Source organism: Natator depressus, chromosome 9, assembly GCF_965152275.1.
Source record: "Natator depressus isolate rNatDep1 chromosome 9, rNatDep2.hap1, whole genome shotgun sequence".
NCBI lineage: Eukaryota > Metazoa > Chordata > Testudines > Cheloniidae > Natator > Natator depressus.
Window position 1 is genome coordinate 47,320,690 of NC_134242.1, and position 26,734 is coordinate 47,347,423.

General features: G+C 43.3%; 1 protein-coding gene across 4 annotated transcripts in view; it reads right to left on the reverse strand.

The window, feature by feature from the left end:
- Positions 1–87: 87 nt before the first annotated feature.
- The window catches only part of GIGYF2 (GRB10 interacting GYF protein 2), a 153,996-nt gene continuing 127,349 nt past the window's right edge, over positions 88–26,734 (reverse strand). For 3 of the 4 annotated variants that reach the window (XM_074964058.1, XM_074964056.1, XM_074964057.1), the window contains exons 22-28: positions 26,353–26,475; positions 16,017–16,211; positions 15,657–15,862; positions 15,167–15,321; positions 7,804–7,958; positions 7,235–7,382; positions 88–1,820 (exon numbers count right to left, since the gene is read on the reverse strand). In XM_074964058.1, the coding sequence (XP_074820159.1) occupies positions 1,753–1,820; positions 7,235–7,382; positions 7,804–7,958; positions 15,167–15,321; positions 15,657–15,862; positions 16,017–16,211; positions 26,353–26,475 (1,050 nt within the window). In that variant the 3' untranslated portion in view covers positions 88–1,752. The remainder of the gene's footprint in view (positions 1,821–7,234; positions 7,383–7,803; positions 7,959–15,166; positions 15,322–15,656; positions 15,863–16,016; positions 16,212–26,352; positions 26,476–26,734) is intronic. The other variant, XM_074964059.1, reaches the window with a different exon arrangement.

Genomic DNA, 26,734 nt, shown 5'->3' on the forward strand with positions numbered 1-26,734 from the left:
CAGGAATAATCTCAAAAATCATCTTAGACAAAAGCAAGCAGAAAATGCGCTCTTAGATATAATACAACCAGGTTTTATTTAAGTTCTCTCTTTTTTCCCCCCCGCACACTGGCAAAAGTTCAGAGGGAGTTTAAAGTTTTGTAAACATTTTAACTACCCCTCTTCCCCCCCTTTATGACTTTACAAAGCAAAGGAGACAGGGAGACCAGATTTGCAACAGTTCCAAGTCTCTCCGTGCTATTAGATCCAAAAACTATATACAAGTCTGCAGCAGTCTCTGTATAGTTACTGTACAAGTTTGGGGGGGAGGAGGAGGAAGAGAGAGGAGGAAGAGGGGAAGATTACCCCCCAAAAATGAATAAACCAAATGAAATAAAACCCAAAGCCAAACTGCTCTGGAGCAACTCGATCCGCCTTCTTCAGGCAGTGATGACAGAAAGACAGACACCTTTACACAGCTCCACCCAAATGGCACCCTCTCCCCCCCACAAGCACACTGCAGCCCTCTGGAAATGGGAGGTGGGATCGGGGGGGTCAAATTAAGTGCATTTTGCAGTTTCAGGGTTTTGGGTTTTTTAAAACTTCTGCAGGGAGAGCTGGGATTACATAAATATTTAATTATTATGGATCGGAATTGAAGGGATGTTCAGTAATTGAAGGTGTAGAAGGGAATCCGTGCCATTGCCTCACACCTCACTTTCTCCCTCTCCATGGTTTATAGGAGTTCAGATGCTGCCTACAGTCAGGTTCTCTTTTAAATCTCATTCCATTATGAAGAGGATGGTCTCTGCCCCTTATAATTGCATGCAATTATAACACAAAACTGAATCACTACCATGGGAACCCAGCTGAGACTGTGGGGGATACTTGTTTGGAAAGTAATGTCCTTCCCCACCCAAGACTGTAGCTGTCTCTTAAACGAGACAAATTCACAGCAGAAGGGCCTCCAATAAACTGGTCCTATCCCTAAGAAAGTAATATTTAAGGGAGTAATTTCAACCTGAACAGAAGAAATACACCCTCCCCTGCCCCCATTATACATTCCCATTTGTCCAAGGCGGCTGGAGGTTGCTGGCAGGAGAACTCCAGTAACTATCATCACTACCTAATGAAGACAGACTCAAGCTTTCCCTCCAAAATTAATGTGCTGAGAGGGGCTGGCAGGGGGTGTGCAACATCAAACCAATCCAAGTTAAACTCCACCCACCACCACCCTCTCCTGCTGTTGCCAGTTCTAAAGTTAGCTTATGAATGCAACTCCTGGATTTGGAGAGCACCTCTTGTCCTGATGGAGCACTTAAGTCAGTATCTGTGTGACATTTTGGTTTTGACCAATCTCTGTTAACCACAAACTCTCTCCATGATTGCACAAGTTGGATGTGATAAGCATGACCGGGGAAAGGAAGATACCATTTGCAGAATCCCAGTAGACTTTCCAGATAAATCAGCAGAAGAAATGACAGCACAGTGAACGCTTGCTGCCTGCAGTCAGCCGTTTTGGGAATGGGTCCTATCTCCCACCCACCTAGGAGACAGAGCAAAGTCCACATGTCTATAGGCTGACAGAGACGACAATGACTGTGCAACCTGGGGCAGAAAGATTTTGTTGGGGCTAGAAGAAGCAGCCTGAGATGATTGATTCTGTAAGTCACTGCAAGGCGAAGAAAAATGCAAGTTGGAGAAAGGACGGTGTCCAAAGGTGGAGAATCCATGGTTAACAGACACAGGAAAAGCTGGTCAATCTGCACAAGATCAGTAGTCTTCCAAAGTCTCTATTTCTCCCATATTGAGCCGCTCTGATGAGGCATTCACTGAAAATCCTGTAAAACAAAAGAAGCAATGTTTTAGTCTGGCTGTGCATGTGTAAGTATGATATAATCAGTTTTATTTATTATATGCAACTACTGCTTAAAGGAGGAAGTGGAGAATACATGCCTAATTAAACTGTGGGAGAAATTCACTGCAGACTGTAACTACCCAAACTGCAATTTGACCAAGACACCAGGGTTGTCATGCATAGACTTGGACAAAGTGCCATAGGATCTTTAGTGATTAATCATTAACAGCTTGGTCCTGAGTCTCTCAAAAGATGGCACCTTCAGCATCACTGTGCCTGAACACCATGGATAGTACTGTCTCAGAAGGAAGAATGCTTAAAGCACAATACAGTAGTATTTCTAAGATGTTCTTCAGTCGAGTATTTAGGTGGTACAGGAAGCAGGGTTGGCTGGTGTAAAGATTTAACATCCAAGGACTGACCCTGCTCATCCCTGCTTAGCTTCTGAAGATTTGATGAACTTTCAGTCTGAAGTGGTATCAGCTTCCCGCTTAAAACCACTTTTACAACTAGAAGCCTGATGGAGACAGCATGCAGATGTACCAATAGGAACAAATTTAGGATTAAAAGCACCATAAATGTTTGTACTATTTTCAATCCCTACATGCTTTTCATCTATTAACTATTATTCAGGAAATCCAATATACACTTAAAAATAACCCCCAAGTTTTAAATCATATAAATGCTGAAGATCAGATGTACTAAAGAAAGCTGAAAGGGAAAGAATGCACACCAATGTTAGAAATTCAATGCAAAGCCAGTATCTGTAGAAGAATGATTTGGATAAGGATACAAAGGTATTGTCACATCCATTCTAAACTTTGGAACTTGTCAGTTTTTGTACAGATCTTATTTGAACACCAAGAGAGAGGAAGCTACATACAAGGAACCATGCTTTATTTTCTTTAGACAGTATATGTATTCAGAGAGCTTAATATATGATAGCTATGCAATTTAATTTGCTGCATATTATATCCAGTTTTAAAAAATTGGATATGTTTACGGTATTTACTAAGCCAAGTGGGCTCCATCTGATGGTATATTAATTCCTATAATTTGAAAAAAAAGTTTTCTAGTTGAGAAACTCCTTGTAATAAAAGGCTATACATTTAAGCTCTGTTACAAGTCATTTTATTTAAAATTCTGTATCTCAATTTAATATCACTGATACATCAGTAGACTTTAACCATTCAATTAAATAACCATAACAGAGTCATTTGACATGCATGTACACAGACAGGGGAAGAGGTAATATCTTTATTGGACCTCTTCTGTTCGTGGAAGGTAAAAGCTTTTGAGCTACACAGAGCTCTTCTTCAGGTCTGGGGAAGGAAGCAAAGGGCATGTAGAGGTAAGTTTGAATTCGTGTTTGCAGTTTTCATATAAAAATGTGCGTATGAACTCTAATATGAAAATACTTATTTTGCTGAAAACAGTATGTGCAATCTAGTGGATAAGGATGCTGATTTTAATATAGTTTGAGGACCACAGTACTGTTTTCAGGGAGCGGTTTAAAATGTATTAAAATCTCTTCCAATGTGTAATATGGATGGATATGTTCATCTTTATTTTTAAAAAATAATAAAGCAGCAGTGTTAGAATATAGATATTCAGGCCTGCCTGTAAAGGCCTATACTTTAAGAACTTAGGTGTATTTTTATCACTTAGCGGCATCAGAGTTGGGAAGGGGAACACAGGGTAAATTCTCTGCAGCATCTGGGACCAGATGCTGGGACCAGAACACTGGGGAACAGACTATCGGCATATAGAGATAAGCCCCACTGGTGTGAAGGGCTTCGGAATATGCTTGCTTGGAAATTAACCCCAATAAACATCGTATTGTCTGCACTTCGGACTTCTGGTCTTTTGCTGCTTGCTGTCTGTGTGACAAGAACCAGGGAAGTGGGAGGGTGAAGGGAAAGCCCTCTAACAAGTAGCATCTGATCGAAAATATTAGTGAATACTATCCCTTAAGTTACAAGGTAGCAGCAAAATCATTGAAGTTAATGGGAGTTGTGGCTAAACCACAATGCAGCTTTTGAAATATTTCCCTCCATTTTTATTTATGAAAGCAGGCAATTCAGAACAAGAAGACTGCCCATTGGCTAGAGACGTAAGGTTTATAAAAAGAACAAGATTATAAAAGATTTTGCCCACTACATGACCCTTTTAAACAAGACAATTAGGGGAACTGTGAAGCTCCCACTCTTCGATTCATGAACTCTGTCCTGTTAAGAGATTCAAATGTGGGAAGGAATGGGTGGGACTGGGGAACACATGTATGTTTGTGCAGACCTCATTCATCAAAAATATCAATTACCTCATTGGAGATCACAGTCTATATGTATGAATGAAGTATGCAGAGTAGTTACAGTAACCAAGCAAACAGGATAGAATCCCTAGCTGTGGTGAAGGTGTACAGAAAGGTAAAAAGACCAAGTCTCAGGGAAAATGATCAAGGGGAAACTGGGAGGGGCTTTCAGTATTTCATGGCTTCGGGATAGAAAACACAAGGAATTACAGGCCAGGGAGAAGTGCATCAGAGGCATAGACAATGAAGCTGTTTCAAACATGGAGACAGAAATGAGATGAGGCTCCAGATTTTGAAGAGCTGTAATTGTGGGAGACATGAAAGGAGAAATTACAGCAGTCAAGAGACAGTAACAGGAGTAAGAGTTCTGGTAGATGAAGCAATAGTCTTATCAAAGTGATGGTACACAGGCTATATATAAAGTTGGTTTACAGACACAGGAGATGAGAGAGAGAGAGTGAAGTGTCAGACTGAGCCCCTAGTCACAGAGAGAGTATATATGAACAGAAGAGCTGACTGAAGGAGTTATATGAAGCTGGAATTTTAGTTCCCATTTTATCATCGCACAGACCTGGATATGTTTATCCCATACCAGTACTGCACAGATGCCTGCTTTCTCACTCTTTTCTAATATTACAACAAAAACTTAACACTTATTTAATGCTTTTCAGCTTCAAAGCACTTTAGAGACATCTTCACATCAATCCTGCTGTGGTAAAGTAAGAATCTTCCCCATGTACAAAGAGAAACTGAGGCAAAAGTCAAGACCACAGAAGGAGTCAGTATCAGATCCAGAATTAGAACTCTGGAGTTTGTGATGCCAAATCCTGAACTCAAACAATGTCTGTGATCCTTAACAGGTGACCAGCTTTGCTAATTTCTTTTTAAAATTCATTTGTGCTTTCACAGAATGACATTTGATTTTTTGCAAAAGATAAAGTATTTCTCCAAACATCAGTATTACCAATCCATCATTTACATTTGATCTAAAAAGATATGGACCTTTTTGAGGCCTAAGGAACAGAAAAGATTTAATTTTATAATATCCCCATCTAATAGTTAAATTTGCTTTATATGTAAAAAAGCTACATTAAATAGGCACTACTGAATTCCTTCCAAAAACCCTAAGGTGGCAGTTAGATCAACATCCTGAATCACTGCAAAATTATTAGAGTGATCTTCATTTAAACTGAGATGTCAGAGGCCTTACTGTCATAAAAATAAATATTCATTTTTAATCTTTAATTAAATCTAGGTATGGAAAGTTAAAAAATGGAAGCAGAAAACCAATGCTGCAAATTCTGTCTTAAGAAAGAACAGATTCTTATGGGTAGCTTTTGAAACGTCAGGGAATGTAATTTTTATTATGCAAGATCCTTCTATATTTTCCCAAACTGCAGTATTTGTTCTCATGATTATATTTACTATATCAGAAAAAGGCTGAATTTAGCTGAAGAGACTTATTAATCCTTCTTTTAATATCCTTAAAGATCCAGGATATCTAAAGTAGAAGACCAAACTTCAATTAATTTAAAAAGCAATAAAGCAGAATCAGCTCCTCCTCTTCACACATCAAAGAGATGCCCAAGATATGTATATCTGATGCTTAGCTAAAATCGTATAGAACCTCAATTTTTCATTTTAACAGTTTACCCGTAATGAAAAATACCCTTGTGTCATAAAGGAAAGGGTAACCACCTTTCTGTATACAGTGCTATAAAATCCCTCCTGGCCAGAGGCAACATCCTGTTACCTGTGAAGGGTTAACAAGCCCAGCTAACCTGGCTGGCAACTGACCCAAAGAACCAATAAGGGGACAAGATACTTTCAAGATACTTTTCCCTGTGTTAAGAGGGAAGTTTATTCCTGTTTTCTGTAACTTTAAGATTTTGCCGAGAGGGGGATCCTCTGTGTTTTGAATCTGAATACCCTGTAAAGTATTTTCCATCTTGATTTTACAGAGATGATTTTCACTTTTTTTTTTTTTTTTAAATGAAATCCTTCTTTTAAGAACCTGACTGATTTTTCCATTGTTCCAAGATCCACTGGTTTGGGTCTTTGATGATTTTGTAACCAATTGGTTAGGATATTATTCTCAAGCCTCCCCAGGAAAGGGGGTGTGTAGGGCTTGGGGGGATATTTGGGGGGGGGGGGGGGAAGACGTCTCCAAGTGGTCTCTTTCCCTGTTCTTTGTTTAAAACACTTGGTGGTGGCAGCGTACTGTTCAAGACAAAATTTGTACCTTGGGGAAGTTTTTAACCTAAACTGGTAAGAATAAGCTTAGGGGGTCTTTCATGCGGGTCCCCAGATCTGTACCCTAGAGTTCAGAGTGGGGAAGGAAGGAACCCTGACACCATGTAAATTCATTTGTTCTCTACTTCCACAGCCAGAAGTCTTTTCTTCCTATCTCCACAAGGCTTTGCTTAGATTCTTCCAACCTATTTTCAAGGTGAGTAATTTCAGAATCGGGTCAAGTTTGACATTTAAGGGTCAACCAACTCCTCAAGACCACAAATTACAGGAAGAATTGATTCCAAACTGATATTTTTTCCTTTTCTATAAAAATAGTTTTTTTTAAAAAATCTGCTAAATTGGCTCTTTCCATCTGTTTGTAACTGCCAGAGGGGAACACGTTCAGAATTATGCCTTGCTCATCATACTGACTCCTGATAAAACCACCCGCAGATATACCTGTCTAAAAGGCCCCCCATCTTGTTTTTCTGCCTCTGTTTGGGTAAAGTGATAAACTGAGCATGAACATAGGTACCTCCTTAAACCATCTCAGAAGCATATAATTGTATTATATATATTGTACACCACACACCCTGCATCACCTGTAGCAGTGGTAGGAGTATTGGACTGGCAGAGTCCCAAAGCAGCCTTCAAAAATGCAATGAATTTGTTGTAAATAATTTTAAAATACAGACTACTCTAAAGGGGCTTCCCTCCATCTTTCTTGCATATGTATTAATGTCTAAGACTTATGAAAGACCAAAAAGGACTTTGCAGATGGAACAAAAATTATGACCTCTATCCCAAATAAGCCACTTAGAGGAATAGCCTCGTTTTCAAGTATCAAAACTCACCTAACAAACTGGGATCTGCTCGAACCATTTTCTGTTTCTTCTTTTTCTTGCCACTCTGCACAGCTTCAAAGTTGGATTGCTGGTTGTTGCTCTGATTGGTCTGAAAGACGGAATGCAGTGCACTATGGTTCATCCCCCACACCGAATCCTGAAACAAACCAATTCTAGATTACAAGTTAGAATTAAACGTTGCCTGCTCACTGGAAATACACAGATGACACCAAGTCACTTTCCATATGACATTGATAGTAGAATATCCATTAACCTATCCAATAAATTTATATCTTTTCTAGAACTAATCCTGCACCATAAAATTATCTCCCTATAAAGTTATTTACACAAGATCTCAGATAGTTACACAGCTAACAAGGGACAGACAGATTCTGTACAATTCCACAGGAATACCTGAAATATGTTTCCTCCCCCCAGTCTAGATAATCTACCTCTTTCACCACCAAGAGCTAAATACAGAAATGCAGACCGTCACTGAGCCTTTGCTACCCTCTCCAGAAATACTATCAATGTACTTCAAGATCCTCCTCCAAAGCAAAGCTCAAGCAAATATGTACCTGCTGCTGCTGACTGGCTTTTTGTTTGGCACGGCGCTCTAGAAACTGCTTGGCAAATTCCTTGGCCTCAGGGGTATCTCCAAGGTAGGCTCTGATGTAATCATGGACCTCGTATGGAGACTCCACTTCCTTCAGGAAAGAAACAAACGTGGGAACTGCAATACGAGGGGAAGAAGATGGACCATGAGAGAGACGTGTGCTGATGCAGGAGTGTGTGCGCAAAAACCAAACAAACTTTGTATACTTTATTCAATTTTCTTTATCAAACTATCAACCATTGTAAACAGCCTCTCCTGTTAAATTTCCCATAATATAGCCCCAGCAAAAAACGGTTACTAACCTTTCCATAACTTGTTCTTCGAGATGTGTTGCTCATATCGATTCCATGTTTGGCAACGGTGCATATAGCACACCCATCCATAAGATTTTTCCCTTGGTGGTATATGTTGGGCTGGCTCTAATGCCTCTGATGCCACGCGCTTATGCACTGGTATAAGGGGCACCGCCAGCCCCACATCCTCTCAGTTCCTTCTCGCCAGCTAACTTTGACAGAGGATGGGGTCCACCTCCTCGTAGCATGCCTGAATACAGGACATTATCCAGGATGAGATTCTCTGGGCTGAAACCAGCAGGGCTTTCATCCTCTCTGCTATAGCCACAAAGAGTTGCATAGATCTACAGAACAGCTTAGTCCTCTCAATGTAGAAGGCTTGGGCACGCCTGACAGGAAGACTGGTTGGGGACACAGTTGAACCTTGCTCTTGAAGAACACTGTGTACAGTGGTTCTGACGTAAGGGCCCAGACTTCAAAGACCCTTCTGGCCAAGGTAATCACTACCAGGAAGGCGACTTTCCAGGAAACAGCCAACAGATGGCACAATGCTAGTGGCTCAAAGGGAGGGCCCATGAGTCTTGACAGGACTGGATTTAAATCCCATGGGGGAATTGGCTCAGGAATCTGAGGATGAAGTCTCTCCAACCCTTTAAGAAAGCAGATGGACATCTTTTTTTGTGTGAGAAAACTGACCTACCGCCAGTTGGTGGGTGGAAGGCTGAGATCACTGCTAGGTGTACCTTGATAGATGCTGAGCCTGACCTTGTTGTTTTAGGTAGAGCAGGTAAATCCTATATAGACTGAAGGGGAGACCGGAGTTGAAGAAAGACCTCGTTGGGAAGACCATATCAAGAAATGCTTCCACTTGGCCACGTAGGTAGCCCTAGTAGATGGGTAGATCTGGTGGACTTGTTCTGAACAGGCTTTCTCCTCCAGGTTCAACCATGGAGCTGCCACAGAGGTTTGGGTAGAGTACACAGCCATGGTCTTGTGCTATTGGGTCCAGGTGGAGTGGGAGTGGTAGCAGGGGTGCTACTGACAAATCTAGCAGCATGCCGAACCACTGTTGGCGTGGCCACACCAGAGCTTTAACAACAACTCTAACCTCGTCCCACTTGATTTTCAGAAGGATCTTGTACACTAGAGAAACTGGAGGAAATGAGTAGAATAGGAGCTCTGTCCATTGAAGGCATCTGAAAGGGAGCCTGGGCTCTGTCCACACAGAGATCAAAACTAATGGTATTTCATGTTCTGCCTGGTTGCGAACAGGTCTACCTGAGGAGACCCCCACCTTTGGAAGATGAACCTGGTGACCTCTGGGTGAAGGCACCACTTGTGGTGAGAGGAGAAAGATCTGCTGAGGTGATCTGCCAGGGCGTTCTGTGCTCCTGGAAGATGGGAAGCCTTGAGGTCGATGGAGTGCTTCAAGCAGAAGTCCCATAAGCGGATAGCCTCCTGACACAGGGCAGAGAAGCATGCTCCTCACTGCTTGCTGATGTAGATCATGGCCGCTGTGTTGGCTGTAAATACTTTTACTACTTTACCCATGATCTGTGGAAGAAACATTTGACAAGCTAAGTGGACCATTTTGAGCTCCCTGATGTTTATGTGTAGGGAGACCTCTTCCTGGGACCACAGGCCCTTTGTCCTGAGGCAGTTGAGATGGACTCCCCATCCTAGATTGGAAACGACTGAAACAAGGGACACGAATAGTTGGGGGATGACAAAGGCAACACCTGCCGTTGCCGACTGGGGGTCCTTCCACCAGTCAACGGAGGTGAAGATCGGGTCTGGAACAGTAAGCACCAAGTCCAAGTGTTGTCTGTTTGGTGAGTGCACTGAAGCAAACCATGTCTGCAGGGATCTGAGGTGCAGCACTGCATGCCATACCAAGTAAATGCTTGCGGCCATGTGTCCCAGAAGTTTGAGGTAAACCCAGGCTGTTGTGATGGCGTATGCCTTGACCCTGGATATCAGATCTGACATTGTCTGGAAATGGGCCTCTGGACAGAAGGCGTTGGTGTGAGTTGAGTCTAGTACTGCCCCAATAAAATCTATTTTCTGTACTGAGATGAGAGTTGACTTTTTTGTTTATCAACAGACGCAATGCTTGGAAGGTGGCTTGGACCAGGCTGATGCTGGTCTTTACTTGAGCACATGAATAGCCCTTCATCAGCCAGTTGTCTAAGTATGGGTAGAATTAGACCCCTTGCCTTCTGAGGAAGGCTGCGACCACTGCCATGCATTTCGTAAAAACCAAGGGGGCTGCAGACAGAACAAAGGTAAGGGTGGTGAATTGGTAATGGGTCTGGTTTCTTCTGTGGCCTTGGAAGATGGAAACATGAAAACAGGCATCCTTCAAGTTGAGGGCAGTGTACCAGTCCCCTGGATCCAGGGAGGGAACAATGGAGACCAGGGAGACCATGTGGAACCTCATTCCTAGAGATAAGTTGAGGTGGTACAGGTCCAGGATGGGTCGAAGACCACCCTGGCTCTTTGGGATTAGGAAATATTGGGAATAAAACCCCTTCTCCTCAATTCCCAAGGCACCTCCTCCACAGCCCCCACCCATAGGAGGGTTTGCACCTCTTGGGCTAGAAGTTGCTCATAAGAAGCGTCCCTGAAGAGGGACAGGGATGGGAGGGAAGGGTGGAGGAAAACAGAAGGGTATAACTGTCCACCAGTGTACTTAGAACCCAACAGTCTGATATGATGAAAGACTACACCAGGCTGAAGTGGGTCTGAAAACTACCTAGAATCCTTCTTTTTGTAATGTTGGTCGGGAGGCCTCTGTGGATTAGTATGTTGTTCAGAGGTATTTTGGAAATATTCCTTGAGTCGGAGACGTCGAAAATAGGATTCTAGGTCACCACAGACCTGTATCATGTATCATGCTATTACCGGCAGGAGAGTGGGATGGGAGGAGGTATTGTTTCATGGTGTCTGTGTATATAATGTCTTCTGCAATTTCCACAGTATGCATCCGATGAAGTGAGCTGTAGCTCACGAAAGCTCATGCTCAAATAAATTGGTTAGTCTCTAAGGTGCCACAAGTACTCCTCTTCAAAAAGGGGACAGGCTCCGATGAGGGAAACTGGTATAGCACCCTCAGCACACCTTCAATGTTGGGGCCTCTGGAGTATCTATGCAATCCCGGTAGTGAGGCTGAGGTGGATGGAAGCGGTTGACGACACTTGTAACCCTTGCTCCTTCTCCTGAACAGGTCCCATCGTGGCAGTGGCACCGAGAAGCGAGCCGGCTGGTGAGGCCTGAAATGCTTCCTCGAAAGAGCAGGAGCATAGAGGCCCAAGGACCTGAGGGCAGCCTTTAACTCCTTCAGCCCATGGAGCTTTATGTCCATTTTATCCGAAAACAGTGACATACCCTTGAATGGAAGGTCTTGGATTGACTGCTGGACCTCCTGTGGAAGCCCCAAGGATTGCAACCAAGAGCATCACCTCATGGCCACTGCAGAAGCCATTGTTCTGGCTGCGTCCAGGGTCTACTAGAGTGAGGCTCTAGCTATGTTCTTTCCCTCCTCTAAGAGGGTGGAGAACTCCTGCCTCGAGTCCGGAGGCAATAAATCTTTAAATTTCATCAAAGAATCCCACATGTGATCATATCTCCCCAGCAGGACTTTGAGATATGCAGCTGCAATCTACCTATTGAATACATTTTTCTGCCAAACAGAGCTAGTTTCTTTAAGTCTTTCTATTTGGAGGTAATGCTTGCCTGGCCTTGCCTGTCCCTCTCATTAGCCAGCATTGGAGCCAGGAGGAGGGTGAGAGTATAAGTACTTTGGCTGTCACATATTTCTTCTCTTCCCTCTTCAAAGTGGGAAGGAGAGAAGATGGGGTCAGCCACAGGGTTCTGACTAGATCCAAAAGAAGCTACGTTGATGGATAGGGCCATCTTTGATGGTGCTACTGCAGCCAAAATGTCAATGTGGCTATGGAAAGACTCCTTGAGCACCTCAACATCTAGCCCCAGGTTAGCAGCTATTCTCTTTAGAAGCTCCTGTTGGGCTCCAAAGTCATCTTGCAACAGCGAGCCACTTGCCTCCAAGGTGGCCTCACCTGGGGAGGAGGAGGAAGAGACCTGTACCAGAGAGGGAGTTCCACCTCATCTTCTGCCCCATTACCTCCATTGGGCCCACATCATGTGTGTGTCAGTACTGGGCTCGGTACTGGAGTCAGGGTATGGTGGTGAATGGAGCCGTGCGGTAGCCGGCCTCTCGGATGCAACCAAGTAGGACCAGTGGACGATGGTCCTGGTACAGAGGGAAACCTCCATTAGTTCCAAAATAGCCACTGCATTGGCCACTATCCTCCTGACCAGCTGCCAGTGGGTGACCCATACCCGGGTCCAGTGGCATGTAGAATGGGTACCAGCTGCAGCTCTTGGGATGGGCATAGGGCTCCACCGCAGGCTCCGAAAAAGAGTCCTTCTGACGTGACCATGGGGGACCTTGCTTCTGCCGTTTGGTGCCAAGGGTCTGGGAACCAGTGCCTGACCAGGGATGACCTTGCAGAAGGAAGGAAGGGCCAGCTTGCCTCTGGAAGGTATCTAGGGTCCAGGTGCTGGGAAAGAGCTTGGGGCACCATGTTCTCTCCTGTTCATTGGAGTCGGTGATTGTCCCATCACGGTTGGCGATACCGGGAGAGATAAGTCCTTGGTGGCTGCAAAGGCCTCCAGGGTAGAAGGCACTGTTATCACACTGGAGCCACAATGACTTCCTGGCATCAGCGGGGGTGGGTCCCACACTGAACTCAAAGGCCCTCAGGGTGGAGTCGACTGCGCCATCATAGGTTCAGGGGTGGAGGATGCACTCCACTGCCTTCCCCTTGTTTGCCTTTCTTTGGCACAGAGGAGTGTCCTCTCTCGGCTTTTTTCTCACCATCAGAGATGGAGAATGGTGCTGAGAAGCGCGGGGTGCCAGAGAGGCGTGTCACACTGAAGCTGAAGTGCTCGGTGCCGAATCCGAGTGGCTTGGCTCTAATGTCGGTCTAAGAGCAACTTCCGTTAGGATAGCCCTCAGTTTAGCTCAGAGGTGAGCAAACTATGGTCTGCGGGACCATCCTGGCAGCCCTTGAGCTCCCGGCCGGGGAGGCTAGCCCTCCTCCACCGCAGCCTCAGCTCGCTGTGTTACCAGCACTCTGGGCAGCGGGGCTGCAAGCTTCTGCCGGGCAGCGCGGCTGAGAGAGCTGCCAGCCTGCCCTGGTACTCTAGACTGCGCGGTGGCGTGGCTGGCTCCTGCCGGGCAGCAAGGCTGCCAGTCCTGGTGCTCTGAGCAGCATAGTAAGGGGGCGGGGAGCAGGGGGGTTCGATAAGGGGCAGGGAGTCCCAGGGGGCAGTCAGGGGAGAGGGGCTTGGGATAGGGGGTGGGATCTCAGGGCAGTGGTTAGGGGCGGGGGGGGGTGTCCCAAGAGGGAACGGTCAGGGGACAAAGAGTAGGGGGTGTTGGATGGGTGTGGAGTCTGAGGGGGGCAGTCAGGGGGTGGGAAATGGGAGGGGGCCAGGCTGTTTGGGGAGACACAGCCTTACCTATCCTGCCCTCCATACAGTTTTGGAACCCCGATTTGGCCCTCAGGCCAAAAAGTTTGCCCCACCCAATGTCTAGCTTCTCTGTCTTTCTTTGTACGAGGCTTAAAGTCCTGACAGACCTGACAGTGCTCTCCTACCTGAGATTCTCCCAGACACTTCAGACAACTGGAGTGTGGGTCGCTCACCTGCACAGGCTTGCCACAGGAGGCACAAGGTTTGAAGCCCAGGGATCGGGGCATACCTGAGCCCAGGGTCAAAGGGAGCCCCTCTACATTAAAGGAGAGGGACTAACTTTCTACACTAGTACTGTTTACACTAATACTATACTAAGACTAATAAACTAAGCTAAAGAGAAGAAACCATTGAAAACACCTTGCTGAAACAAGAAGGAATGTTCCAGCAACCATCAAAGGCGGTAAGAAGGAACTGAGAGCATGTGGGACCAGCACTGCCCCTTATATTGGCGCAAAAGCGTGCAGTACCAGAGGGCACGAGAACTGGCCCGACAGATACCACTGAGGGGAAAATCTCCGACAACAGTGCATGCAGCACACTCACACCTAATGTGGAATGAACATGAGCAAGCACTCGAAGAACATATTGTGGCAGACATTCTACTATTTTAAGTACAGAAAAGTACTTAAAATAGTACAGTCCCCTCTCACCCCACTGTGATGTGCAAGAAAATTAAGTGTACAACCATGAGGGCAAATGAACCACTGCTTCATGACTTGCAGTTCCTAACTTAAAAAGAAAAGGAGTACTTGTGGCACCTTAGAGACTAACAAATTTATTTGAGGATAAGCTTTTGTGAGCTACAGCTCACTTCATCAGCTGCATGCATCCGATGAAGTGAGCTGTAGCTCACAAAAGCTTATGCTCAAATAAATTTGTCAGTCTCTAAGGTGCCACAAGTACTCCTTTTCTTTTTGCAGATACAGACTAACATGGCTGCTACTCTTAAACAGTTCCTAACTTGACTCATTTTGCAGCCGAGTTAATATCAGAAGCTCAGTGAACCCCAGGCTCAAATGGACCATAAACAATCCTCTGCTCTTATGCCACAATCAATACAATTTTACTGACTGAAGCATCAGACCAGAGTATAGTTCATTCAAACTGTACCCCTAAAATGTTTTAGAGAGTTACAATGTTAATAATATTGCATGTATTTAGAACTAGGCTAAATTCTCATTCATCTGTGACCTGTCACCTCTATCCAAAAGGAACCATTTGTATGGGTGAGAATTAGTCCCAATTCCATTCTACCTGCAATATTTTACCCAAAGAGGGAAAACAATGCAGTGCAGTTTATACCAATGCCATTTCCCAGCTAATTATGCCCTCTTGCTGAATGAACCAAATAGCACCTTGGTAGAAATGCAGTCATCATCCACAGAATTTCATGTGTGCAAATGTACAAATGTGATGTTGTTCTTCATATACTGTTACAAAGCATAACATTCATTCTTTCCCACTTCTTACCATCCAAGTTGTTCGCTGTGTTGAGTGCATGAAGCATCTGTTCACACCACTGAGTGAATCCATCCTGGGCTTTATTAACCCCTTGGAACAACTTCAACAGCTTCTCCTCTTCTTCCACCTTCTTGTTCTGTCTGCTCGTAATTCCTATGGATTTACTGACAAAGAAATTGTAAATATTGCATACTATGCCTGAAACAGCCATCGATTTACTTAGACAATATTATCTAAGATTACAGTGCATAGCCTAAAATGCCCATGGATTTACAGAGGGCCAGTAACGTTTAAGAGTCAACTTATTTTCCTAGTGGATAAGAAAAATCAAAGAAATTGGGACTCTGTGGACAGCCTATAAGCTGTTTGTTGCTAAACACTATTTTAAGACAGTGGTACAGAATTTTCAAGAACCAGAGGTGATGAAGCTATAGTTGGTTAAAATATCAGTGCAAGACTGGCAGTCCTTTGCCAAAAACAAATTCCTCCCGATTCCTACCTGAGGCTGGCATTGCTCTTGTTTTTATTGGTTGAGTTACGAGGCCCCATTTCCTTCACTGCATCGTCCCAGAACCCCATATTTGAGTTTTTGGTGTCAGCATTGCTCCAGATGCTGCTGACTAGATCAGATGCCCACTGGCTGGTGGGATTAGTGTTTAGAGAGCCCCACACTGAATTCCCAATGCTGCTGTGCAGGTTAGAATGCTGTTGAAACAGAACAGAAATGAGACCCTGGTTATTAGCATCAGGTCTGGAGAAACAGCAGCAATGTCTCAGAAAACCAAAATGGAGTGTGATGAGAGGGGAACAATGCAAGTAACAATTCTCCATGTTCTGGTTAGGTAAATAAGATATGCACCGTAGTACTGCGGACTCTGTTCGGCTGCTGTTGCTGCTGCTGTTGCTTCTGCATCTGCCTCGCCTCTTCCTGCTGTATTTCCAAGAGAGATTTGGTGGCGCCTGTTGGCTTGGTGACATTACCCCAACCTGACATTTTTTGTTGCTGCTGTTGCTGCTGAAGGGCTTTCATCAGTTCACGCTGCTGACGTCTTTGCTGTTGCATGCAAAAAGAAACAACATGCCTATCTTACTCTCTGAAGATAATTACTATTGAGGATACTGGTTTCAGTTTGTTTGTTTTTTGTCGACATGAGCAGCACTGTTTTTATGCCTTTACACTTCTCTATGGGTTTCTACAAGAAAAGTATGTTTAATTATGACTACTGAATGGAAAATGTCATTAGCCCATGACAGTGACTAAATTTGCCTTAACATTATGACCCAGGCAGTCAGTCACTCCATTTCTTGCAACTCTAAACTCTGGAAACCATGCTCACGCGCCCGCCCTCCCCCCACCATGCTGCTGTTGCACATGACCAGGAAGCAGAGAGTGAAAATTAAACTGAAATCACCATTTTTCTTGCTTTTTAAAAAAAATAATTAAAATTTTAGGATGGTAGCATTTTTTCTGTTGCTTTAAGTTAAAACAGAACTTTCTTTCCCCATATTTCTGAGCCATTAAGCCACTTTAATGCATAATGCACTCCTAACCCCTGATCAAATATGGTTTAAGGCAAATATCAAAATTTCCCTTTTTGAACAAAAAGGTAAAGACCACAAAAATCTTCCTGCTACGAAAATAGGTGGTTAAATGTGGTTGAATACAACAATTGAAGGCAAATAATTTTCTTTTCCAGAGTTAAGAAATAACAGAACTTTGTTTTTGTTTTTTGTTTTTTTTGTTTTTTTTTTTGGGGGGGGGGATGATCCAAAAATCTATCTAAGAATGTCAAATATGAAAAAAACAGTCATATGTTATAAAAGAGTAACAGTAAAAATACTGAATCTGTAAAGTAATACTACTGCAGTGATGATACAGAAAATATGGCACTTGTTAACAAAAGTAATGTTATATACATCCACACACAAGCCAGAATCCTTGTTACAATGTAGGCCTCAGCCTTTAAAGCATGTCAGACAGATATGGGGTTCTCAACCTTTTTCTTTCTGAAGCCCCCCTAACATGCTGTAAAAACTCCACGTCCAACCTGTGCCATAACAAGTGTTTTTCTGCAAATAAAAGCCAGAGCCGGCATTAGTGGGTAGCAAGCAGGGCAGTTTCCCGGGGACCCATGCCACAGGGAACCCTGTGAAACTAAGCTGCTCAGGCTTCGGCTTCAGCCCCGGGTGGTGAGGCTCAGGGCAGAGGGGCTTCAGCTTTCTGTCCTGGGCCCCAGTAAGTCTAATGCTGACCCTACTTGGCGGACCCCCTGAAACCTGCGCGAGGCCACACCAGGGGGCCTTGGACCCCTGGTTGTGAACAGCAGAGATAGACTGTTTCTGTGTTTCACACAGGATGAGTAACTACAATGGCTAACTTGCTAGGCTTAGCCACAATTATTTGCTAAGCTGTGAAATAGCTTCCTCTTTACTTGTTTTGTCTATGTTATATGCTTTATGCCTATAAATTGTAATAGAAATCAGTTTATTTGATATCATAAGGTAAAATTTTATTACTAGATAAAATCTAAAAGGTAAACATTTAAGAAACTGTGACTTGTCTATATGGAGTTAGTGCACGGCATGCTCCAGCCGGCCATGCACTGTCTGCGGAGACTTTGCTATTATGCCCTAAAAATTCCGTAATGCACTTTGACATACTACACTCAGAAACAGCAGTAAGTCAAGTACACTATGGAACTCTTACTGTGCAGTAGCACGGTTCACACAGCCACTTAGCATGTAGCAGGCTAGAGCACCGTACATTTACAGCCCAGGTTGCTGTGCGCCAATTGTCCATACAGACAAGCCCGATATCAGAAAATTAAAGCTATCTAAAGGCATTCTGTAACAGATCCATTCAGTTTGACAATTTTGTTGCCTAAGCAATCTGACCACAAAATATTTCAAATAGTTCAGACCACACTGTCTATTTTAAATAGAAATATTATCAGCAAGATGTAACTACTTTTTTAGAAAGGTATATTATACAGAAGGTGTTTGTTTTGTATTGAAGAAGCTGATACAGTTAAATGGTATGTTGAAAAGACAATGAGAAGTTTATATGTTTAAGGCAAATCAACCAAAAAATGCTAAATGACCATTAAAGACTGATTAACTGTATGACTGAGACAAGGTGGGTGAGGTAGCATCTTTTATTGGACCAACTTAAGCTTGTCTTTTTCACCAACAGAAGTTGGTCCAATAAAATATATTACTTCACTCACTATGTGTCTCTGATATCCTCGGACCAACACAGCTAGAACACTGCATATAACGGGGTATGACTGGCAGCTGCACAGATTTTCACATATTAAGCGATCCCACTAATCTTATCACTGAAGTGTAGAGAATAATCAAGTAATTGTAAAAAAGGTATGTACAGTTGTTTTGTATTATCTCATTAATGGTTATATCCTACAGATGGACCATACACACAAGTCAAATCTCTTTATGCTGCTACATGATAAACTACTAAGCGGAAGCAGAACCATCCAGGAGCGTGAAGGGACTTCCACAGCCTCAGAAAGAACTCTGACATCATAATCAAAAAGGCTGACAAAGGAGGTGCTGTTGTCACCATGAATAGGTTGGAATATGAACAAGAGGCTGCTAGGCAGCTCTCCAACACCACTTTCTACAAGCCATTACCCTCTGATCCCACTGAGGGTTACCCCAAAAGAAACTACACCATCTGCTCAAGAAACTCCCTGAAAAAGCGCAAGAACAAATCCGCACAGACACACCCCTAGAACCTCGACCAGGAGTATTCTATCTGCTACCCAAGATCCATAAGTTCTAAGCTGCCACAAGTACTCCTTTTCTTTTTGCGGATACAGACTAACACGGCTGCTACTCTGAAACCTACATAAAGAAAGACCATTTTAATTTCAAAATGGACATTTTTGCAGACAACTGACAGTACTAGTCAAAAGAGCATGGAGTCATCAAAGTGGACCAAATGATCACACCAATAGAGGTCACAGAAAACTTGCAGAAGTAGGTTACTGGCCAGAGGTAAGCCAGCAGGTGTTCATACTATGGCCCAACAGGTCTTACACAGACTAGTATGGCAGAAAATGTTTTGTACAAAAATACCTTAATTTTCCAGACAGAGTTGCAAGGAGCCATAAACATCTTGTTTTCTCACTAGGTAAGTAGACAACTCATGTCCTGGTTAGATATTTCAAATCTTTGCCCAGAGCATGGTTCACTTTCTGATTGGCCCTTATTAATTTTGCCAGTAAAATGAACCAGGCTGTGCCATCAAGCAGAAAAGGATTAAACATCTAGTGCTGTTCAATATGTTGTTCCCTGAACCCAAAACATCTGGACGAGAGAGATGTGAGCAGGACCGTAATAGCCTGGCCAGCAAGAGCACCTCCCGCTTTGTAGTAACTGGAGTCTTGTCACCAATAGGCTCCCTATTAACTCCTTAAGTCCTATCTAAGGAGACCACTGCAAAATCCAGAAAAGAATAGGAATGCAGTCATCATAACACCTTGAGCGAAACAAGCAAATGGACTATGTTGAGAAACCAGTCATTGCAACTGTGAAGCTGAGCTGGAGAAACCATCTTCATGTGTGTTCCAAATGATTTTCATATATGTATTGTTTATCCAAGTGGTGACTTGACGATGATAAGCTAAGTATACACCTGAGGGCAGGCTACACTACAGGGCTAAATTGACCTAAGTTACACAACCGCAGCTACGAGAATAAAGTAGCTGGAGTCAACGTACCTTAGGTCGACTTATTATGGTGTCTACACCATGCTGGGTCGACGGGAGAAATTCCCCCGTTGACTTACCTTATGCTTCTTGTTCTGGTGAAGTACCGGAGTCTATGGGACAGCGATCCGCAGTTGATTTACCGGGTCTTCACTAGACCCACTAAATCGACCCCCCAGTGGATCAATTGCCACAGCATCAATCCATTGTAAGCGGAGACAAGCCCTGAGTTAAAACCCTCTGAATGACTAAACTATATGTGTACTTAAGTTTTACCAAAAAGTTTAGTTTTAATTGTCCAGAAGTTAGACAAATCAATAATTGAGAGCACTGAGGCTGAAGAAACGCATTACACTAAGCCTACTACTGTTTGTAATAGTACAAACACTGTTTTCCTGCAATAAAGTTACTCTGAAAAACTGAGCGTATCAAAGAGTTTAGCCTAAAAATCACATAGGTTTTTGTATGCAGTGTTGTTGTAGCCATGTCAGACCCAGGATATTAAAGACACAAAGTAGGTGAGGTAATATCTTTTACTAGACCAACTTCTGTTGGTGAGAGACAAGCTTTTGAGCTAAACAGAGCTTCTGGGAAAGGCACCAAGTGTCACAGCTAAATGTAAGATTCAACAGATAAAATATGTGGTAACTACTTACGCTAAACTAAGAGACCATTCAACGTGAAGTGGCATGTTACCACCACCATAATCATAGGACAAAAAGGGGTTTAGTGGGTTGCAGACTGTTGTAGCAAGTCATAAATCCAGTGTCTTTATTAAGACCGCGATTTTTAGTGTCTAGCAAAAAGTTATAAATTTAAGCTCCCAGGCTCATGTTTTGAAAGTGTTGTGCAGGTTTCCTCTAAGGATGAGGACTGATAGGTCAGATATACTGATCACTTTGTGAAAAGTGTTTACACACCGGGGATATGGTATTGTCGTCTTATTTTCCTGTGAGAGTTCATTCGATAGCGTACTGATGCTTTGGTTTCATCCTCACAGTTGCTATAGGGGCATGTAATGAACTGGATGAGGTACACCACATATTGTGATAGGCATGCGTAGGACCCACTGATCCTGAATGGTGTGTTGATCATTGTAGCAGCAGAGATATGCCTGCAGGTTTTACATGTATTGTTCTGGCAGGGTCTGGTGCTGCTTTGAGTTGGTGTGTCCTGGTCTGTGGGGGAGCTTACAGAGGTTGGGGGGTTGTCTGAAGGCCTGAAAAGGGGATTCAAGAAAGATCTCTTTCAGGATGGGGCTGCCATCAAGTATGGGTTATATTGTTTGATGATACCCCGTATCGGTTTCAGTGCGGGGTGGTAGGTGACAACTAGGGGTGCACAGTCAGAGCGGGGGTTTATTTCTGCTGCAATTTACTTCTCTGGGTACTTCCAGAAAACACCATCCTGGCCACTATGGATGTAGAAGCCCTCTACACCAACATTCCACACAAAGATGGACTACAAGCTATCAGGAACAGTATCCCCAATAATGTCACGGCAAACCTGGTGGCTGACCTTTGTGACTTTGTCCTCACCCACAACTATTTCACATTTGGGGACAATATATACCTTCAAGTCAGCAGCACTGCTATGGGTACCCGCACAGCCCCACAGTATGCTCACATTTTTATGGCGGACTTAGAACAACACTTCCTTAGTTCTCGTCCCTAACGCTCCTAGTCTACTTGCGCTACATTGATGACATCTTTTCCATGGGTCCAGATGATGAAGCCGCCCTTGAGGAATTCCACCATGAGTTCAACAATTTCCATCCCACCATCATCCTCAGCCTGGACCAATCCACACCAGTGGCCCATTTCTTGGACGTTACTGTGCTAATAAGCAATGGTCACAACCACCACCCTATCCTGGAAACCAACTGACCCCTATACTTACCTACATGCCTCCAGCTTCCACCCAGGACACACCACGCGATCCATTGTCTACAGTCAAGCTCTAAGATACAACGCACTTGCTCCAATCCCTCAGACAGAGACAAACACCTACAAGGTCTTTATCAAGCGTTCTTAAAACTACAATACCCACCTGCTGAAATGAAAAAACAGATTGACAGAGCCAGAAGAGTACCCAGAAGTCACCTACTACAGGACAGGCCCAACAAAGAAAATAACAGAACGCCACTAGCTGTCACCTTCAGCCCCCAACCAAAACCTCTCCAGCACATCATCAAAGATTTACAACCTATCCTGAAGGACGATCCCTCACTCTCACAGATCTTGGGAGACAGACCAGTCCTCGCTTGCAGACAGCCCTCCAACCTGAAGCAAATACTCTCCAGCAACTACACACCACACAACAAAACACTAACCCAGAAACCTATCCTTGCAACAAAGCCCGATGCCAACTCTGTCCACGTATTTATTCAAGTGACACCATCATAGGACCTAATCACATTAGCCATGCCATCAGGGGCTCCTTCACTTGCACATCTAGCAATGTGATATATGCCATCATGTGCCAGCACTGCCCCCTGCCATGTACATTGGCCAAACCGGACAGTGTCTACACAAAAGAATAAATGGACACAAATCAGACATCAAGAATCATAACATTCAAAAACTGGTAGGAGAACACTTCAACCTCTTTGGCCATTCAGTAAAAGATTTAAGGGTGGCAATTTTGAGACAGAAACATTTCAGAAACAGACTCCAACGAGAAACTGCTGAGCTTGAATTAATATGCAAACTAGATACCATTAACTTGGGTTTGAACAGAGACTGGGAGTGGCTGGGTCATTACACATATTGAATCTATTTCCCTAAGTTAAGTATCCTCACACCTTCTTGTCAACGGTCTAAACGGGCCATCTTGATTATCACCACAAAAGTTTTTTCCTCCTGCTGATAACAGCTCATCTTAACTAATTAGCCTCTTACAGTTTGTGTGGCAACTTCCACCTTCTCTGTATGTGTATGTGTATCTATATCTATCTATCTACCTACCTACCTTCTTACTACCTGTTCCATTCTATGCATCTGATGAAGTGGGCTGTAGCCCACAAAAGCTTATGCTCTAATAAATTTGTTAGTCTCTAACATGCCACAAGTATTCCTGTTCTTTTCTCCGGGTAAGTGTCCTTGTTTGGTGAAGGTGGTTGCGTGTGTGTTAAGGTGTATATCCTGGACTTCCTCCTCGGAGCATATTCTGTGGTATATGAGTGCCTGGCTGTAGATAACAGATTCTTTGGTGTGTTTGAGGTGGTTACTGCATCTATGAAGGTTGGTGTGGTGATCTGTGGATTTCTTGTGTATAGTTGTCTGTAGGGTTCCATTGCTGAAGCTGATTGTGGTGTTCAGGAAGTTAATGCTAGTGTGGGAGTGGTCCAGAGAAAGTTTAATGGATGTGTGGCGGTTGCTGAAGTTGTGGTGGACATCTATGAGCAAGTTTAAAGCGGTCTAGTCAGAGGATGAAAATACCATCTATGTCTCTCAAATATATCCTTGATTTTTGCAGTCAAGAGAACTGACAGCTTCTTGGACAAAAGGGGGCAGCAGCTTTGAACTGGCATGAAAGCTAAAGAATCTGCCATTATCTGAACTTCTGGTTAAAGTGTCATAAGAGCTTATGGTACTAATGAAATTTCAGAGAAATTCAAACTTTCAAAATTATCATCTGTATATTTTGTTTTGGGTTTAACATGTGATAGCCTTCCATGTGTCAGTGGCATAGCTTAGCTATGGTTAGGACCTGGGCAATTTTGAACTAGATTAACATTCTTTAATAAATAAGTAACTGAAGATCTAAATCCTACTTTAGAATTGTTAACCTCTTACTCAGGTTAACAGTAGTGTAGACATACCCACAGATGTTAACGGTAAAATAAAATAGCAGCCATGTGAATCCTAAGAGGATGTAAAGACAATATGAAAGGATCCATGCTATTTCAATCCAGACGCAGAACTAGTGACCCCCTCGTCCACACTCCAGGACTTCCATTGCACTGTCCACATGGGACGTTACTGCATGGCAACCTGGTGCACTGTAGAGTCATACCCTACTTTGCCACCAGTAACTTGCCATATGAGGGACAAGCCCTTGAGTTGTATCTGAAGTGCCCTAGTCCTGGGATTGAAAACAGGAATGGAAAATGGATTTCTCTCATTTGCTAAAGACAATGACAATCATGCAACACGTCTCCTGTTTTGCTACAGGAAAGGGTAAGAAAGGTAGAAACATATGTAGTAGATTACCCATCAACGCTTTTCACCAATGAATGCAAAAATATGTATCTTCTTTGAGATTCATGTTTAAGTTACTGTTAAATTTGTGTTTTGGAATGTGAACTGTTCCCCAATCCAGAGACTACTTGCAAAGGAGAGGGCTGTTTTTTTTTTTTTTTTAACTAACTGGTAGAGGTTACCTCCCAATGTGGTTGCCTTCCCGCTGATAAAGAGACATTTTAAGTACAAGCTCTTGTTTCGCTCTCTCTGTCAGATAGCGGACAACTTAAAGTGCTAAGTGAGAAATTGCCCAGTTCCTAATCTTGATAATTTATTGTATGCAGTGTTGTAGCAGCTATGTCAGTCCCAGAATGTTAGAGACAAGGTGGGTGAGGTAATATATTTTTTTGGATCAACTCCTGCTAGTGAGAGCACCAAGATTACACAGAGCTTTTCTTCAGATATTATGGATACAGTACCATGAACGCAACTGTGGCCATGAGACCCAATATTTGCAGTATGAGTTCTTAAACTTTTTAACCAGCCAAGTAAATATACAGAAAATTTATAAGACCTCCCAGGATGCTTACAGAAAACACCAAGGGATGCTCAGATTAAGGTTTTACAGTAGTTACAATACCCACATCTCAAACTCTCATCTGCTCCAAATTTCTACTTCGCTGATCTTCTATACCACTTTCTGAATGTAAATCCACATAATATTTTGGTGCAGGATTTTTCAAGCTCTCGTAGCATTTATTATTTGGAAAACTATCAACAGGATCAGCATTACCTGGGAATTTAATGTTACCCATAAGGAAAAAGAAAAAGAAAGAGTTCTACACTCTGAACTTGTTTCTACTATAAAAACATCTGCTGTATTGAGCTTCTGGACATCAGACATGGAAGGGAAGATAAGAATTTTTGGCCCAAAGAAGATGATTTCTGTTTTTACAAAAGGAACATCGGGACCCAAACCTGTCTAAATGAACAAAAAATAACTAAGGATAAGTCTACATAGCTCATGGCAGTGAATCTCATAGACCCGGTTGACCTCCAAGGCTCCGACTAGCACTCTAAAAATAGATGTGCAGACTGTGCTTTGAAGCTGCAGCTCGGGCTGGAGCTCAGGCTCTGAAAGCCCATTCCCTCCCTGGAGGCTTGCTCACAGGCAACATGTGGAGGAGCTGGGGGGGGGGGGGGGGAAATGTGGGATCATGTGTCCCCCTCCCCAAACTTGCTGATTGGCTTGTACTGAGCATGCTCAGTAACACTGTTGAAGCCAGCTGCCCTCACTCTGCCACCTCCCCTCCCACACTATTGACAGACACGGACCATCTCTGGGCTCACTGCTGCAGGCTGTGTAGATGTATTCTAAGAGTACTAGTTGTAGGTAAGATCCACAACAACTCTACCCATATTTTGGTACTGTACCACACACACATTTGCAGCCTGTTCAGAAAGATTTGCTTCCAGCTGTTGCATGCTCTTCTATGGCACAGCTAAGCAAGCTTTTTCCTCAACTGCCATTTAGAGACATTATACCTGGGGTTTAATATATATGGCATATCTGATAATACTGCCAAGACTCCACTGTCTTTAGCCATGGCAAGTGAAATCAATCTAGGCCAAAGAAGATCAAGGGGCTAGTCAACCTAGCCACCAATCAGGAGAGTTATTCTACCACTTTAATTTTCTTCTTTCACATGCAAAAGAAAAACAGCCAAAAACCAAAAAGAACAAAAATTGCGGGTGGTCAATAACAAGAATAATGTAAGGATCAACAGCCCTCAAGAAGCACCCCAAGAGTAGCTTTATGAAGTGTCCATCTCAATCCCCACATTTTTTCTACATTACAAAGACCTGCTGTGTTCTCTTAGAATTTCATTTCCCCAACACTCACTTAATATAGTTGTGCAAAAAGCATCTCAACTTGATCTTCTATGTTCCAGCACTGAGTGTCAACAAGAATTTACCAATGCACCTGTTATTCAAGTTCTGAATGTCCCCTGAACACATATCTCTAATATATTACTGGGAGTGGATATTTGCATTCAAATACAGTTTAGGCTACAGGTTAAATTAGCTCTGTAGTTTCAAATAAGTACCTGGTTCTTCACCTGAAAGACAAAACAGCCCAGATGACTTGGTCCTATTTAAAAATTTGCTTATTCCTGTTTCTTTTATATTTACTCACTTGATCAACAGCTAAGTAGAAACACAGCTAATTTTACTCCAACACATAGTTTACAGACCTCAAACCTACTTCAACTGAATTTACCTCCTCTCGAAGCTGCCGCTCTCTCTCTTCTTCAAGCTTTTGGATTTCTGCCAATGATAATGTGGTCTGGGACTGACATGCTCCTGAGCTGGATTGTTGGCCCCATGTTGAAGAAGAAGGGAGCTGGGAAAAAAGTAGGAAATAATAACAATTACAAATTCTCTGAAGTGAACACTACTGAAACTGCAAACATACAGACAAATCTTTTGATCCCACTGAATAGAAGGGATACTACAAGATACCCAAAGGTCTGGTTTAAAGGTATCAGTTTTTCAGTGCAGTCATATTTTTGTTATATGTGCTTGCAGCTGCAAGGCAGTGTCAGGGCTGGCTGTGTCCCGTGAACAATTACATAATAGGATACAAACTGTTATTCAAAAAA